Below are 14,429 nucleotides of genomic sequence, written 5' to 3'. Positions count from 1 at the left end.
TCAGACGTGATGGCAGCCTCGCATCAAACCCTATTTATAGCCGTGGCATAAAAGATAGAGGGAACTGCAACGTCTCCTAGGCCTGCTTTGTACTGGAGAAATTGGCTGTGATTAACTTTGGTCCTCTTAGCTGAGCTGCGCCACATTCCTCGCCTAACCACAGCTCCCTCTGTGCTCTTTGGTGTGCATCTGTCTGTGCATCTCCTGCCCTTCCCTTCCCCCTCTGTGAGCCCTTTCTGGATCAGCCCCGGTCACCTTGGCCATGGTAGGGTGTTTGTGACAAGGGGCACTGCTGTGGCTGTGCAGCCATGCACCATGGCAGTGATGGTGTGGTTTGATACCGGTGCCAGCACATGGCAGCTGTGGGAACCAGACTGGCCCACCACTAAAACTCAGTGCTGCGTGCTTGGCTCTTACCAGGGAGGTTTCTCTTCCAGATGTTGGCTCAAGCTTTCCTTTGAAACATCCTCTCTAGACACAAATCAGTAGGCAGTGCATTTCTGTGGGATGCAGACGTGCAAGCAAGAGATGCCTGCTAAGGCTCTGCTGCCTGGAGCAGCCGCTCTGCTGCAAGGGCTTGCAGGATACCTCAGGGACAGCTTTTCCGAATTATCCCAGTCTCCATCTAACAGCTCTAGGAACTGCGTGATTGATAACTGGGAGGTGCCAAAGCCAAATGGAGTGGGTGGCGTAGTAATGGGATAGACCTGCTGTGAGTCAGTGTGGCTTGTGGGATGTGTGCCCAGTCTGGGCTTGGCTGGGGGGATTGCAGAGAAGTGATGTTAAGTAGTGGAGCCTAGGCATAAGTGAAGGCTCACAAGGAGTGCCTCTGAAACGTGTGCAGAAGGCTGGGTTCATTTTTTCAGCTTGCTGATGGATCCACTGACAGATAACATGCTTGTACAAGTGGTGGTCTGCTTCTCCACGGGGTCAGCAGGTTTAGTTTTCCATCCACAAGGTGAGAAAGAAAAGCCTCAAGAGCCAGGGAAGCAGAGCAGAAGAGTATGGGCCAGAACAGCCTGGGTTGTTGGATAAATTAGCAGTGAATGGCTACCCACATGGCTTGAGATAAGATACTCTAAATGGTGTGTGTTGCATTGAGCACAAGTTTGGGTTTGCTATTCCAAATCTTAAACATTATTCCTGTTGCCATAATTTTTTTAACATTTGGGTTTTATGGTTTCCACTTTCAGAGACAATGACAACTTTATGGTCTTTGCATTGGTCCGCAGGCCACCTGCGAGCTGTCTGGACCTAATCAGCTCATGGCTTTGTAAGTAGCAGTAATGACAACAATAATCTGTTGTCTCTGTTGCTATCTGAAGTGTAATATAAAAGCTTCTGCAATGATACAGGTCAAAGAGGTTGGAACAGACAACTTATCCCCAGATTTGTTGTATTTTAGATCACATTGTTGTGAACTAATTGGCTTAGTCACCTGCTTGATTGATGTCTTTCTTTTCAAAGGATGAATCTGCTCTTAAGTAAAGCTTTGCAAAAACTGGGAAGTGCTGCATCGGAGCTCTTGAATTTGGACCACATCCAGGCCTGACTTCCAGAAACTCATCCCTATGGGTGGTAAATCTAAAGAGGTAAGTAAGCTCTTTTAAGTGTCCTGGAGGAAGAGTGCAAGGACACATCATAGCTGAGTACTTGAGGCTGCAGTTGAACACACCAGATTTGTCAAGCCCCGGGATGCAGGGCTGGCTTGGCTGCTGCCAGAGGCTGCGCACAGTCCCCTGGTTTACTAGAATTGTCTCCTTATATGAAATAAGTTACTTTGCCTGGGAAGTGAGTGAGGAGGAAAGCAGAATGCCCTATGTCAAGAGCACTTATTTTGAAAAGCTCTTGAACTTAAAGTGAATCAGGGGAAACTTACCCAGTCTTTTAATTAGTGGGCTTTTTTAGGGTATGTTGCTTTGGCTGCGAGCACTGTTCAGAGTGCCTTGCAGTAGGGAGATAGTAACATGTTTGGGCGTTGGGGTTTTTTGGGCGTTTTTGGAGTGGAGCTGATGGAAGGCAAATTGCGGTGTGGCAAATCAGAAGCAGAACTAATTATGCATGTGTCTTTCATTACACCTCATAGCTGGCTTATTCCTAATCCTGAGAGTCTGTTTAGCCTCCTTGACGTGGGAGGCCATGTACACGTAGGACCTGTTGACCCATTAACAGTGAGCCTTAAAGGTAGTATCAGGAAGCACTTCTAGAGCTGATAATACTATAACTAATACTGCACTTCAGGCCAGTCATCTGTTGGAAATGGGTCACTGAAGCTAAACAGATGTATGCTATCTGAGGCTCTGACCCATACGTAGATTTCAAACCAAGTGAACAAATTGTGAGGGTGCTGTTTTTGCATTTACTTTGAATTTGAAATGATGACACAGTCTCGGTTCTTAGTCAGTTCAACTTCTAGTAGCAGTGGATTTTTCTTAAAGGACTTGGGAGAATTACTCAAGATTGGAAACTGGGACAAACAAGTTTATTTTATTCCTGTGAAATAGCATCTGCAGTCTTAAACAAATTATCTATTTGTTTGTTATTTTTTAAAACTAGTCTGGAAATAAAAACAGCTGCCTGCTTCTGTTTTCCTGCTTCAATTGATTTTCTAACCTAGACTTACGAGACTGGCAAAATTTCCTTTTGGACCCAAGAGAAGTTGCTGTTTTGGAAAGAATGGCTGCTAGTGGCAGCAAGGCCTCTTCTTGCTCCCATCAAGGCTGTAGCTGCCGCAACTGCAGGCAGCTGGCAGAAGTATGACCTTCTTTATCTACAGCAGCTAATGTCAGAGGGCTCTACAGCTTCCTTGCCCAGCAGAGAGGAGAATGAAAGGGATGAAGATGCTGTATCTCCTTGTGGTGCCTACAGCGCTGAGTGTTCAGTGGTGATAGATGGCCCCAGTCACTGCACGTGGTGACTGTGTTTACTTGTGTTCTGCTCACTAAATCAGCTTCCCCTAAGATTTATTTTGACTTGCTGAACCATCCAAGCAGATTTCAACTGTTTGTTTGGTTTTTTTTTAATGGAAAAGAAAAAAACCTACTTGATTAACTCCTTCCTACCCTTCTCTAAGCATGGAATTTCCCTCCCGCAGTAGCTAAAGGACAGGATTGACAGCATACAGAGTGGTACCAGGAACGTTAGTGGCTTATGGACTGCAAACTGGGGGGCTAGAAACTGGGGAAGCTTCCTGGGCTGCTCTTGGAAAGGGTGTTAATGACTCCATGTATAGAGACCTGCCTGACAACTGCATTATTGGTATTACTGTTGGGTATCGAGAGAGATGTTAGGGGATAAAAGATAACTGTAGGCAAGGAATTGCCAGGCAGATGTCTTCTTTCCAAAACTACCATGCTATTTCAAGGGAAAGACAGCTGGCCCTGTTTCTCCACATCCTCTCCTGGGGTGCAGAGTGGGGCTACACAGCCATCCAGCTGCCATGAGCACTAGAAGGAGCACGGAAGCTTTTGAATATCTGGCAAAGGGTGCTAGATGAGGGAAACCTCGCAAGGAGCTAAGCCTAATGTGAAACTCTTCCTCCAGATCAAGCCCTCTGCAGGTCCCTGCTCATTCCCTGGTGGCCTGCTCTGCGTGCTGTGAGCCCCCAGTGCTCCCACCAGTCTGCGGCGGGGGGAGCGCGTCTCTTCCTGCGCCGCGTGTCAGTCTGCCCTGCTCCGAGCAGCGCTGCGCTGTCAGCCGGTGCGACTGGGTTAATGGAGTGTGTCAGGGGACTGAGGGCAGGGTTTGGCGGTGAGCTACTGACTTGTCAGGCCTGGGGAAGTGGTATGTAGCAGCTCAGCTTCTCACACAGAATGAGCCTCTGGCTCGGGGCTGTGGTTTTTATGTTTATGCATATATATACACACACACAGGCGTACGAGCGCAGAGTGTGTCTTCTCTTTTTTAATGTAATTGAAGTTACTTGGATGGCCTATGGCAAGACTGGGTGCAGGAATCTGCATTTCTGAAAACAGACAGCCTCGTTGTAATTCAAAGTGCAGATGAGCAGAGCTGTGACAGCAAGGGAGGACACTTTTAACACAGCACATGAGCAGAGGATGGTGACTGGGAGCGGGCAGCATCATCTGCTGGAAGGGTAGATGTCCCTCCAGCAGAAGAAGTTAAGGGGCTGGAAGGGTCTGAGCAGAACCATTCCTCAGACATCAGCAGCATCTGGTACCAGTGTGAAGTGGTCTCATTTGTGACAGTCCCAGCCCTGAAGTTGGTGGTAAAACATTTCTTGAGAGGGTCTTGATCCTTAGATCTTTGCTTTCTCCTGCCATGCTGAACAGGCATGTTCTTGGAGTGAGGGTTCCTGGTGGAGGTTCCTGGGTTTTGGTGGGAATGGCTCATTCCTGTCTTCTGCTTCTTCTAAGTCTTTGTCCTTTTGTCAGAGAAGGGGTTGGGGAGATAGGAGGAAACCTTTCCACCTTTCACTGAATGATGAAGTAAATTATATTTTCCTGCCTTGGGAAATGTTTCTCTTCTGGTATGGGCTGTCATTTCCGCTTGCCAGTCTCAAGGCCACTCTGTAAAGCCCCTGTACATCCAACAAAGAGAAATATCAAAATACTGAGATCTGCTATGTTCAAACCAGCCTGCCGAAGGGTGTGCTGGGGGACCCCTAGTTAGAAGAAGGTTTTGGGGTTGGCTCACTCTCCTTCTGTCCCACAGGCTGGATACAAAGGAGGAAGCATGGTAAAGGCAGCATCTTCCCAGGATCCATGGGCTCTTTGAGAGATGATCAGAGGGAGGCCAGATGATCTACACAACACACATGCCACTGTTTCTCGTCCGCAAAGGCAGCATCGGAGCGTTCTCCCCAGCCCTGCGCCCCCCGGCTTGCCTGATCGTTTCCGGATGTTTCGCAGCTGTGAGTGGGAGGTCCTGGAGCGATCCCTCAATATCCTCCAGGCCAGCGACTTCTACTGGGGCCCCTTGTCTGTGGGGGAGGCTCACGCCAAGCTGCAGCGGGAGCCCGTGGGCACCTACTTGGTGCGGGACAGCTCGCAGGGGAACTGCTTGTTCAGCCTGAGCGTGCGGATGCCGACGGGGCCTGTCAGCCTCCGAATCTCTTTCCAGGAGGGCTATTTCCGTCTGAAGAACTGGTTTTCGGACTGCGTGGTCCAGCTGCTGGAGCTGGTGGTGGCAGGGACCCGGAACAACCCCTTGCACTTTGATGAGATGGGGGAAACTCCTCTTGTCTTCTCCGAGCCTCTGTGCCGGAGCCGCCGGGCAGTGCCCACACTGCGGGAACTGTGCTGCCGGAGCCTGCCCGCTGGAGCTGCGATGGGGGGTGGAGCAGGGCTGGGGAGCTCCTCAGGGATGCACCCCAGGGAGGAGGTGGTCTCACCCCTGGGTGGAAGGGGAGGGTCAGTGGGGGACATTGTCCCCAGCCACTCTTCGTCCTGGAGTGGGAGATGATGCCTTACACATGGGAGACAAAGGACACTGTTCATTAGGTGGCTGTGCTGGTGGGACACATGCCATGCCATGGAGCTGAACTGGCTGCTGGGAGAGGAAGGGAAAGGCAGAGGGAGCAGGGCTGGAACCCACTAGTTGTGACAGCTGGGTCCTCATACTTGCACGGCGTGTGTGGCCTTCCTCAGAGATCCCTGGAGTAAAGCCATCCTGAGGAGCAGAGATTTGCCTCCCCACCAAGTCCTGCTCTTTGCTCCATTTCTAATTTATAAGCTTGAGAAGAAGGTGAATTGCCTACCCTCCAGGTGAGCCCTGTGTTTTCCTCTACCCCAAAGTGCCTAAGCTGATGTCTGCTGCAGATCTGCCCTCATGAAGTGGTACGGCTGAGTCCAGTCCCACATCAGTGCAGCTTGGGCACCGGTGGGCACCACCCCTGTGCCAGATGCCCGCGGGGGCCGCGGTGGAGCCAGAACAGACTCTGCTCCTTGCAGCAGGAATGCCACTTCAGAGGCCGACGTTGCAGCCATGCTTCACTGGCTTTTGCATAGCTTTCTTTCAACAGTTATGTTATGCTAAGGGCACGGTGTTCCTGCAGAGGGAACCCTGGTCTGGAAAGGAGCGTCTGCCCTGGGAGGGTGTGAACAGATGAGATCCAGCGCCCTTTCTTACACTCATCTGATAGTATGCTGCTGCCATCTGCAGAGCATAAAAAAGATCTTGTGGTTTTCCCTCAAAAAAAAGGATTTTTTTTTTTTTTTAGTAAGACTTTTAATAAAAACATGTTTTTGTACTTATTTTTAAAGTCAATGAATACATGGCGTTACTTTCATTCCTTTGCAGTGTTGGAAACCCAGTTAGTTTAGTGCTGAGACATGGTAATCAAACTGAAACTAAACAAATGGATTTTTTACAAAGACCAAAAGCAGGACATAAAAGAATGGCCCTAGCTGGGAACAATAAACTTAATTAATCTTACAGTGTAATGAACTAAAGAATTTTCTAAACATAAGTTACTTCCTAAAAATGTGGAGTTTAGATTTTCAGAACTATTTTTAGTACCTTAAGATTTGTACTGAGTGTTTGCAAGAAGAACAATTCAAGGTCCTAGAACAGGGCACAGCATCAGTGAACTCAAATTAGCGAGGATGAGTACAAATGAGAGGAACAGAGTTGGCTTAAATAAGGTTATGGTTCATTTCAAGGGTGCGTGCAGGTATGATGTCTTCTAAATAAGTGACTGAAAGAAGTTCTGTGAAAGGAGGAATTCAGTACTGTAGCATTTGAGCCAAACCATTATGCAAGCTGCCAATGATCCACAGCCATCTGGGCAGCCTGCTGAGCTCACGCTGACTTTCCTCTTCAGACCTGTACAGGGGAAAAAAGCCAAACACAGAGAGAGATTACTCTGAATTTGCTCTTTTGGCTTCAGGTATCTTATCTGAGGAACCAAAGCGTGCGGTCAGCACAGAGAGGGAGATACACAGGGTGTGATTCATCACAGGAGCCTCGCTTAGACACTCTGAATTGTTCTCTGGAGGGCTCTGTCACTCTGCTGATGGCAGGGTGCCTGGCCTCGTATCTCAGGGCACTGGCTTATGAGCCAAGGTAGTTAACTAAGTGCCAGAGGAGTGGCCATCTTCTCCCTGCTGCCTGCTCCTCTCGGTCCCAGGGAGGGCAGGGGCAGGTGGGTAGCCCTGCAGCTGCTGCAGCTCTCAGCCCAGTGCAGAAGCACCAGCTGGGATTGTTTGCTATCATGGAGCTCACAAGCACTGTGGTGGCTGACATGTGGGTCTGGTGTTGCTTGCCACCAGAGCTGTAATTTCATGCAGGGCTAGGGCAAAAAGCTAAGCAGGTAATTGCATCTGTCATCATTGCTGGGTCCATTAGAGGTGGCGAATTGGAGCCTTTGGCTGCCTCAGTCTGGCTGTGATGTCCTGGGTGAGGGCTGGGGTGCCCTGCATTACCCCAGGCAGTGTGAGGAAGGGGGCTGGGCTTCGACCCACCCTGCTAGAATACTCCTGTGATCAGGGGTCATCGTCCCCAGCTCAAACACACATCCTGTTGCTTGGGATTATTGGTAGCTCCAGTTCCTGAGCAGCCCTCTCCAAGCACTGTAACCTGTGCAAGGATGGGAGGTCCTGGAAGACAGCAAGGCTGAATCCTCCTTCAGGCAGTTTGGCAGCAAAGGCCAGCAGTGTCTTGAACTGCATTAACAGGAGCACCTCCAGGAGACGAGGGGAATGAGTAACCCCCTGAACTCACCACTCCTTAGACCCCAACTGGAGTATTGCATCCAGTTTGGGGCTCCCTAGCACAACAAAAACACAATAAATTGGAGTGAGGTTAGGAGGAGGGGGCGATCCCAAGAAGCTCAAGGGGCTGGAATGCTTGTCCTGTGAGGAGAGGCTGAGGGAGTTGGGCTCATTCAGCCTGGAGAGGAGATGGCTTCGGAGGAACCTAACAGCAGCCTGCCTGTACCTGTGAGGAGGTCAGCAAGGAGCCAGGCTCACCACAGTGGTGCATGGCAAATGTAGGGGAAACAAGTCCAGGCTGGCCAGGGGGTGAGTTTTTGCCGTGAGGGTAGTCTGGTTGTGGGGCAGGCTGCCCAGAGAGGTACAGTTTCCACACCTGGAAGTTTCAAGACCCAACTGGATCAAACTTGGAGCAACGTGGTGTGAGCCTCAGGTTGGGATAGAGTCCTCCTGGGGTCCTTTCCCCTGAACAACCCCATGGTCCTGCATTTTCACAGGGCAGGGAGGTGGCACTGAGGAGATGTGGGTGGTCCTGCCACTGCAGGTGCTGTGCCTGCAAAGCCCCCTGCAGAGAGATCAGGGTGGCGACAGTGCCAGCCAAGTGCTGTGGCATGTTGGTGGATGGGAAACGACTTCCCTCCTGCTCTCTCCATGCTACGTGGAGCACCCGTGGGCCATGCCCATGCCCTGGGTTCTACTGCCTGCCATGGATTTGGCCTGCTCTCAGGTACCATCCTATTGCTTACTGTCAGTGCTCTTTAAGCAGAGCCCAGCAGGGTCCAAGATTCCAATAGCTCCTATGACCACCCTGCCAGCCCCTGTGGGCATCTCTGGTGGCTCTGGGCACCTGTGTTTTGGGACTATGCCCTGGGCATAGACCCTGCCTCAGCCAGGTCAGCTGCATGGCTGCCTTCCACCTCTGCCACAGGAGGAGCAGGACCTGCTCTGCTGCCCCAGGCACCTGCACAACCCCTCCAGCCTTTTCTTCCTTAGGGATGTCGCCAAGGTGCCTTGGCTGCCTTCCCGCCTTCCCTTCAGAAACCAGGGAGGGGGAAGGAGCAGGCTAATTTCTTCCTCTTTTATAACCAAGCACAGGAATGCTTCTGTTTTATGGCCGTGGTTATGGCTCACTGAGGGAAGAGCTTTCTAACTGGATTGCTCTGACCTGGCTGTGAACCGTTCTCATTTGGCTGAAAATGAGCATCTTGGGTAGGATGGCTGGGGGTTGTGGAAGAGCCCTGTTTGTGGCCAGGATTGTGCCTTAGGAAAATCACACCAAGGGAGGAGGAAATAGTTTGGATTTTCATAAAATCTGCTTTATTTTGCCTTTTTTTGTTGTTGTTGTTTTTTCCTTCATTGCACAGCAAGGGCTCATCTCTGACTTACAAGTAAGTCAATCCCATGCAGGGCTGTAGCAAATTGATTTGAGATCTGTGGATGAAAAGCAGTGAATGACTGCCAAGCATTGTTATATTATAGAACTTTCAAGCACATTATGGGTGAGTATCCTCATTATTCCCAAGGAGAGGTCACTTTGCAGATCAGGATTGGTGCAAGAAAGGAAATGAATTTGGGAAGAACAGGACTGTGAAAAGTGCATCGACTGTGGTAGGCCTTACAGAGACCTCCTTTGTTTTCTGCCTGGACATTGGAAGAGTAAACTTTTTCCATAGGTTCTTCAGAAAAAAATGCACAAAGTAAAACGGTATCAGTTTGCTTCTGCAGGGTGACTGCAAACCATGTGCTGCAGCTTTCATTATGGAGTGGGAGACGCTCACTTTAATCACCCTGCCTCTGAACCAGTCCCTCTGCTGTGTAGGAGCAGCTCCTGGTGGCCTGTATCCAAATGTTTCTTTTGGTGGCTCCTAAAGGGATTTATAAAGAAATTACAAACTTCCTCACAACCTCTTGAGCGCCATTCAGGGAATAGAAGAAAATTGTTTGCATTTTTATATGTTATGTTATACATTTCTCCAGCTGACTCATTTCAGTTTGTCGAGGAAACTTATACAGCCTTGCAGATGTTTTTCTTCAACCGTTCTTCCTAACAGGAGAGGTTGAAAAGTTTAGTCCTTGTGAGAGAGGGGCTTCCTCTAATGGGCTGCGAAGGGCTTGGATTTCGGTCCCAACGTGCCGCAGGCATCCAGCAGGAAACTGCTCTTCGTCTGCTCCTGACTACTGGTCTGTTAGCAGTGCTCTGGGGTGCCAGGGGTTAATTTCCCAAAATCCTTCGCTGAAACTTGTTAATAACTTCCATATGTACCCATGTGTGTGCACAGGAGGGGCCCCACAGCCAGCAGCTCTTGTAATAATACTTGATTACCTCTGACATAAGGGTCTGTATGCCATTAGGGATCTGCCTTGATGGATCAGGATTCATCAAAAGCCACAAGTTTGTGCAAACACGTTTTAAAAAAAAAAAAATTAACATTTGGGAATCTTCAGTGTTTGGAAATGAGCTCCTCCTAGGTAGACAAGCTTCAAACTAAAACCTTCTGTGTACACACAGCCGGGTCCCAGTTTTGGACTCTTACCCTGATGTCCCTCCCAAAATGTGTATTTGCATCATTAGCCTCCTTAGCGTGCTAGAAGCCTCAACTGGCAAGAATACCTTGGTTAGGGGAATGTGATGGTTGTGTCCATTTGAGTTGGTGTTGCACAGATTCCTGGGATGTTTGGCGTCGGTGAGGTTGCAGGAGCTGCCTTTGCGGGAGCGTCCTGCCTGCCTTGCCTGGAGCGGGGCTGCAAGGGGGGGATGCGGCAGAGCCGCTCCGCGACCCCCGCTGCCGCCCTGCAGAGCCGCCCGGGGCTCGGCGAGCTCCCCGCTGCCGGGGGATCTCAGCTGGGGCTGGCGGAGCTGGGGTTTGGATTCAGGCAAGGCAGAACACTGCCCGAGGCTTCACATGTAAGGGCTGGCTGGATAGACTCGGTCCTTTCCAGCCGGGACCCCAAACGGCGGAGGTCCGCGGCGGAGGTTTGTGAAGCATAAATGCCACGGAGCAGATGACTGAGTATGTGTGTTTTCTTAAAAAACAAGGAGGCATCTGATGAAATAATCAAGTGCGAGCCTCAAAAGAAACACAAGGAGACAATTCTGCGCACAATGTATAGCTTAAGCTGTGGGAGTTCCTGCCACAGGCCACCAGAGATACTCGCCTCTTTGCGAGAACAAAAAGGGATTAGTGGTGATTAATGGAGCACCTCTGGAGCAGGAAATGCTGAGCTGGGAAACGGGAGAGGTGGGATCCAGGTGCAGCTTTGAGCTCTGTGCCTCGTTGGGCACGGCTCTGCTATGGCAGGAGTCAGGGAACAAGCCAGTCTAAGCTCAGTCTTGTGCTCAACAGGACAGGGTGCAGCCCAGGCCAGCTGAGCCAGCTGCTCAGCAGAGGATCCAGGTGCACACGGAGCTCCTGCGCTGAGATCCAGGTGCACACGGAGCTCCTTGCTCAGCTCTGGGTGTGCGTCGAGCTCTTTGTACCAGCGCTGGTACAAAGCCCCTGGAGGCAGAGGGGGGGTCTGCACATGGCAGACCACTGCACCCACCTGCACAGTGTGCTGTTGTGTGCCCTCGCAGCGCTTTGGTGGCAGCCCCAGCAGCCCTCGGGCACTTCCTCCCAGCTCTCCTGAGCAGAAACATGGGGACACCTGTCTGATGCCTGGAGCCAAGCACCAGCACAGGCTGGGGAGAAATGCATCGCCATGGTCCAGAGTGAGTGAAAGTCTGACTTCAGCTGAGGGCATTCAGAGGAGGCCAGCATCCGCCCGAGATGACGGCTGGTTGGTTCAGTTCTGTCCAGCTGTCCTGGTTGGGGCAAGGCTGAGGGGTCCCAGCCTGACTAACCTTATGTCAGAAAGGAGCGGCAGAGCTTTGGAAAAGCCGTGCACTGGCAGCCTTGTACGTCTGTGTTTGATTCGTCCACCCCACCGCAAATGAGATGTGTACACTTTTAAAGGAAGATTTTTTTTGGCTCCTGGGCTACCTGCTTTCCCAAGACACCACCCTTGCCATCAGAGGTCTCAACCTTCAAGCTAGTCCCAAATACCATTGAAATAAATGTCCAGATTGTTGCTCCCCTTAGAAGGTTTTGGATTAGGCCCCCCTTGTTTTGTCAGGCTGATGTGAGTAAACGTGGGTTTTTCACACTAAACATAATCAAAACAAACCCTGCTCCCACTGGCTTGTGCAACAAATCATGCTGGGGGAATTGCTGGCATTCAGCATGATTAGCCCAAGTGCAGATGCCTTCCAGCTCGTAAACAATAGCCTAAAGGATTGGAGAGGATCACAAACAAAGCACTTAAAGACAAGACAGCATTTTCAAAAGGGACTTGAGAGCTTATGTCTATTGGGGGTTTGTCTTTTAAAAATAAACCAGAAGTAAACAAATTGACAAAGGGAGCTCCAAAGAATCTTAAGAGAATTAAAGCAAGGAAAATGGATATAATACTCCAAAAATGAAGTTGGGGAGAACTTAAGGTCCTTTTAAAGTCCTCAGCAAATCGAGAGTTGGGGATGGGCAGCCACTGGAAGCTCCACTTGTGCTGATGAAGCCAGGTGGGAGGTGGAAGGGATGCAGGAGAAGACCCTGCTCCAATTTACAGGAGAAAAAAAATTTCCTTAAAAAGCAGTGAGAGCAACAAAATAATGAGGCAATTTGTGTTTGTGAAGTTTTATGGGGATTCAGTGTGAAAGGGTCATTCCCTGCACCATAAGGTAGTGATAAATTGCTGTGATTTTCAGACTGAAACCAGTTCAGTTAATGTAAACTGTAGTTCTTGTATCATGCTTTCATTATTATTTTTTAAAATATCTTTTTTTCATAATAATTTTTTTTAAGGCAGGCTGAATTATTTCAAATTGTGTCTGTTTTCTCCTGGCCCTGGCAGAGTGAAGTAGCAAGGCCCCAGCTTCACACCCAAGAGCTTCCTGCAAGGGGCTAGCAAAGTTCTTGCCTCTGATGGAGCTGCTTGGTCATTTAGACATCACAGGGAACAGGAGCTGCCTCGGGGGCTTGAGATGAGAGAGATGGCATTGCCAGGAATGCTGGGTCCAGAAAGACACCAGCATCCCTCACACCTTCCCTGACTCTGTGCACACCAGGAACACGAGCACACAGCAAACCCCTTTGTTTGAAAGCTTCAGGGGTAGCAGGTATTCTGACTGCACAGTGTGTACATTAGCACAAGGTGTGTGCCAGGTCCTTGTCTTTCGACTTTTAGGTGCATCTAGTGTTGTTTTGGGATTCAGTGGATCTCAAGCCTAAATTAATACAGGTGCAAATCCAGATGGTCTAAGTAGTATCCATTCTCTAGGTTGTAACTCTTGTTCTGTGGTACTGGGTTGGGTGGAGAAGGACTGATGGCTTCTTTTATCCTTGGACTTCAGTGAAGAACTCTCTGTGGAAGTGGGATGAGAGAACAGAGTGGTGGAGCACAGGAGCTGAAGGTCTTTTCCTGCTCTTACAGACTGTGCAGGGAATCAGCCAGATATGAAGGCAGCTCTAATGTACGTTCTGAAATACCTAAAATAAGCCATGCAAACAAATCAGTCGTATGTTATCCAGATGGGACTGTTCAAATCCAATAATAGCAGTAAAGTGCTCCCGAACTCTGCAGAGAGAGAGATTACAGAAGGATCAGGTATAATTATAGTGCCTTATTATTACCATTCTCATCATTCTTTCTAACAAAGCTTTTCAATAGGATGAAAAAACTTCTTGCAGGAGAACATAATGTGTTTGCTGGCATTTTTTCATTCTTGCTTCCAAGGCTGTTCAAGTCAGGCCGTGTAAATGGTGCTAATAAATACCATAATAATCGTGGACTCTATTATCTTTCAAACGATACCTTCTTTAGTGTCTCTCTGTGGTCTTGACTCCAGCAAACCCTTCTCCTGAAGTGTCTCACTGCTGCTACCACTAGTGAGAGCATAAGCAAAAATACCCTGCTGCTGCTCTGATCCTTACTTTGATACATGCACTTCCAAGCAGAATTCATCAATGCCCTTAAAGTATTAGTGGCTGTGAGTGGCTTTACTGCTCCAAAGGCTGCAGGAATATAGGTGGAATTACTTAGTGAATATTATCTACTTTGGACAAAGTCACAGAGCCAGTGGCATGTATCTGCAAACATGAGTGGATGTTCTCCCCTACTTGAGTCCCTTCTCTTTTGAACACCATCAGTGCTCATGAGAAAAGCCCAGGTTTATCACGGTCAAACCCTGGGCAAAATGGGTGTGGGAATCACACATCCTTGTCTGCGGGTTGGTCTTGTGGGCTGGTACCACTGAGAGAAGGAAGAAGGCCTCCCAGCATTTTTTGAGCAGTATCCCTTTCTGGGTCATTGCAGATTCCTGAAAGTATTGCTGTAGAGGAGCCTGACAATCCAAGGGAGCTGTGCTTGCCGTCAAGGCACAGCCCCACGGCAGCTCTGCAACCCTGCATGGACTTCCCAGGGAGGGGATTTCTCACAGGAGGGAAGTCCCATGTGGCTCTTCCACTTCTGTGGCTCCCCCTGCCTTGGAGCAACTTAGTATGGGGAAAAGCTGTTGGTGAGTGTGTGGATAGTAAAAACTCTACCTACGCATCTCATTCTTAATCTGCAGCACTCCCTGCGTTGCTGTCCTCGTGGCCCTGCTTCAGCGAAACCCTCACACCTCTCTCAGCTCAGGGAGATGTTCATGTGGGTGTCAGGTGGTGTGCTGCAGGAGAACATCTCTCCCTGGCTTCATGTCTCTGTGCCCTGCTCACCTGCAGG

The 14,429-nt window shown here is 49.6% G+C and overlaps 1 protein-coding gene across 1 annotated transcript; it reads left to right on the top strand.

The window, feature by feature from the left end:
• The first annotated feature begins 1,544 nt into the window (after positions 1 to 1,544).
• On the top strand, positions 1,545 to 5,424 carry LOC127392863 (suppressor of cytokine signaling 1-like). The gene is made up of 2 exons (XM_051637310.1): positions 1,545 to 1,592; positions 4,675 to 5,424. Exon 2 carries the CDS (start codon positions 4,741 to 4,743, stop codon positions 5,422 to 5,424), a length of 684 nt encoding a protein of 227 aa, XP_051493270.1. The 5' UTR covers positions 1,545 to 1,592; positions 4,675 to 4,740.
• Positions 5,425 to 14,429: the final 9,005 nt, after the last annotated feature.

This window comes from Apus apus, chromosome 1, assembly GCF_020740795.1.
Source record: "Apus apus isolate bApuApu2 chromosome 1, bApuApu2.pri.cur, whole genome shotgun sequence".
Lineage (NCBI taxonomy): Eukaryota > Metazoa > Chordata > Aves > Apodiformes > Apodidae > Apus > Apus apus.
Note: the sequence above shows the minus strand (reverse complement) of the source record. Positions and strands in the feature narration are given on the sequence as shown.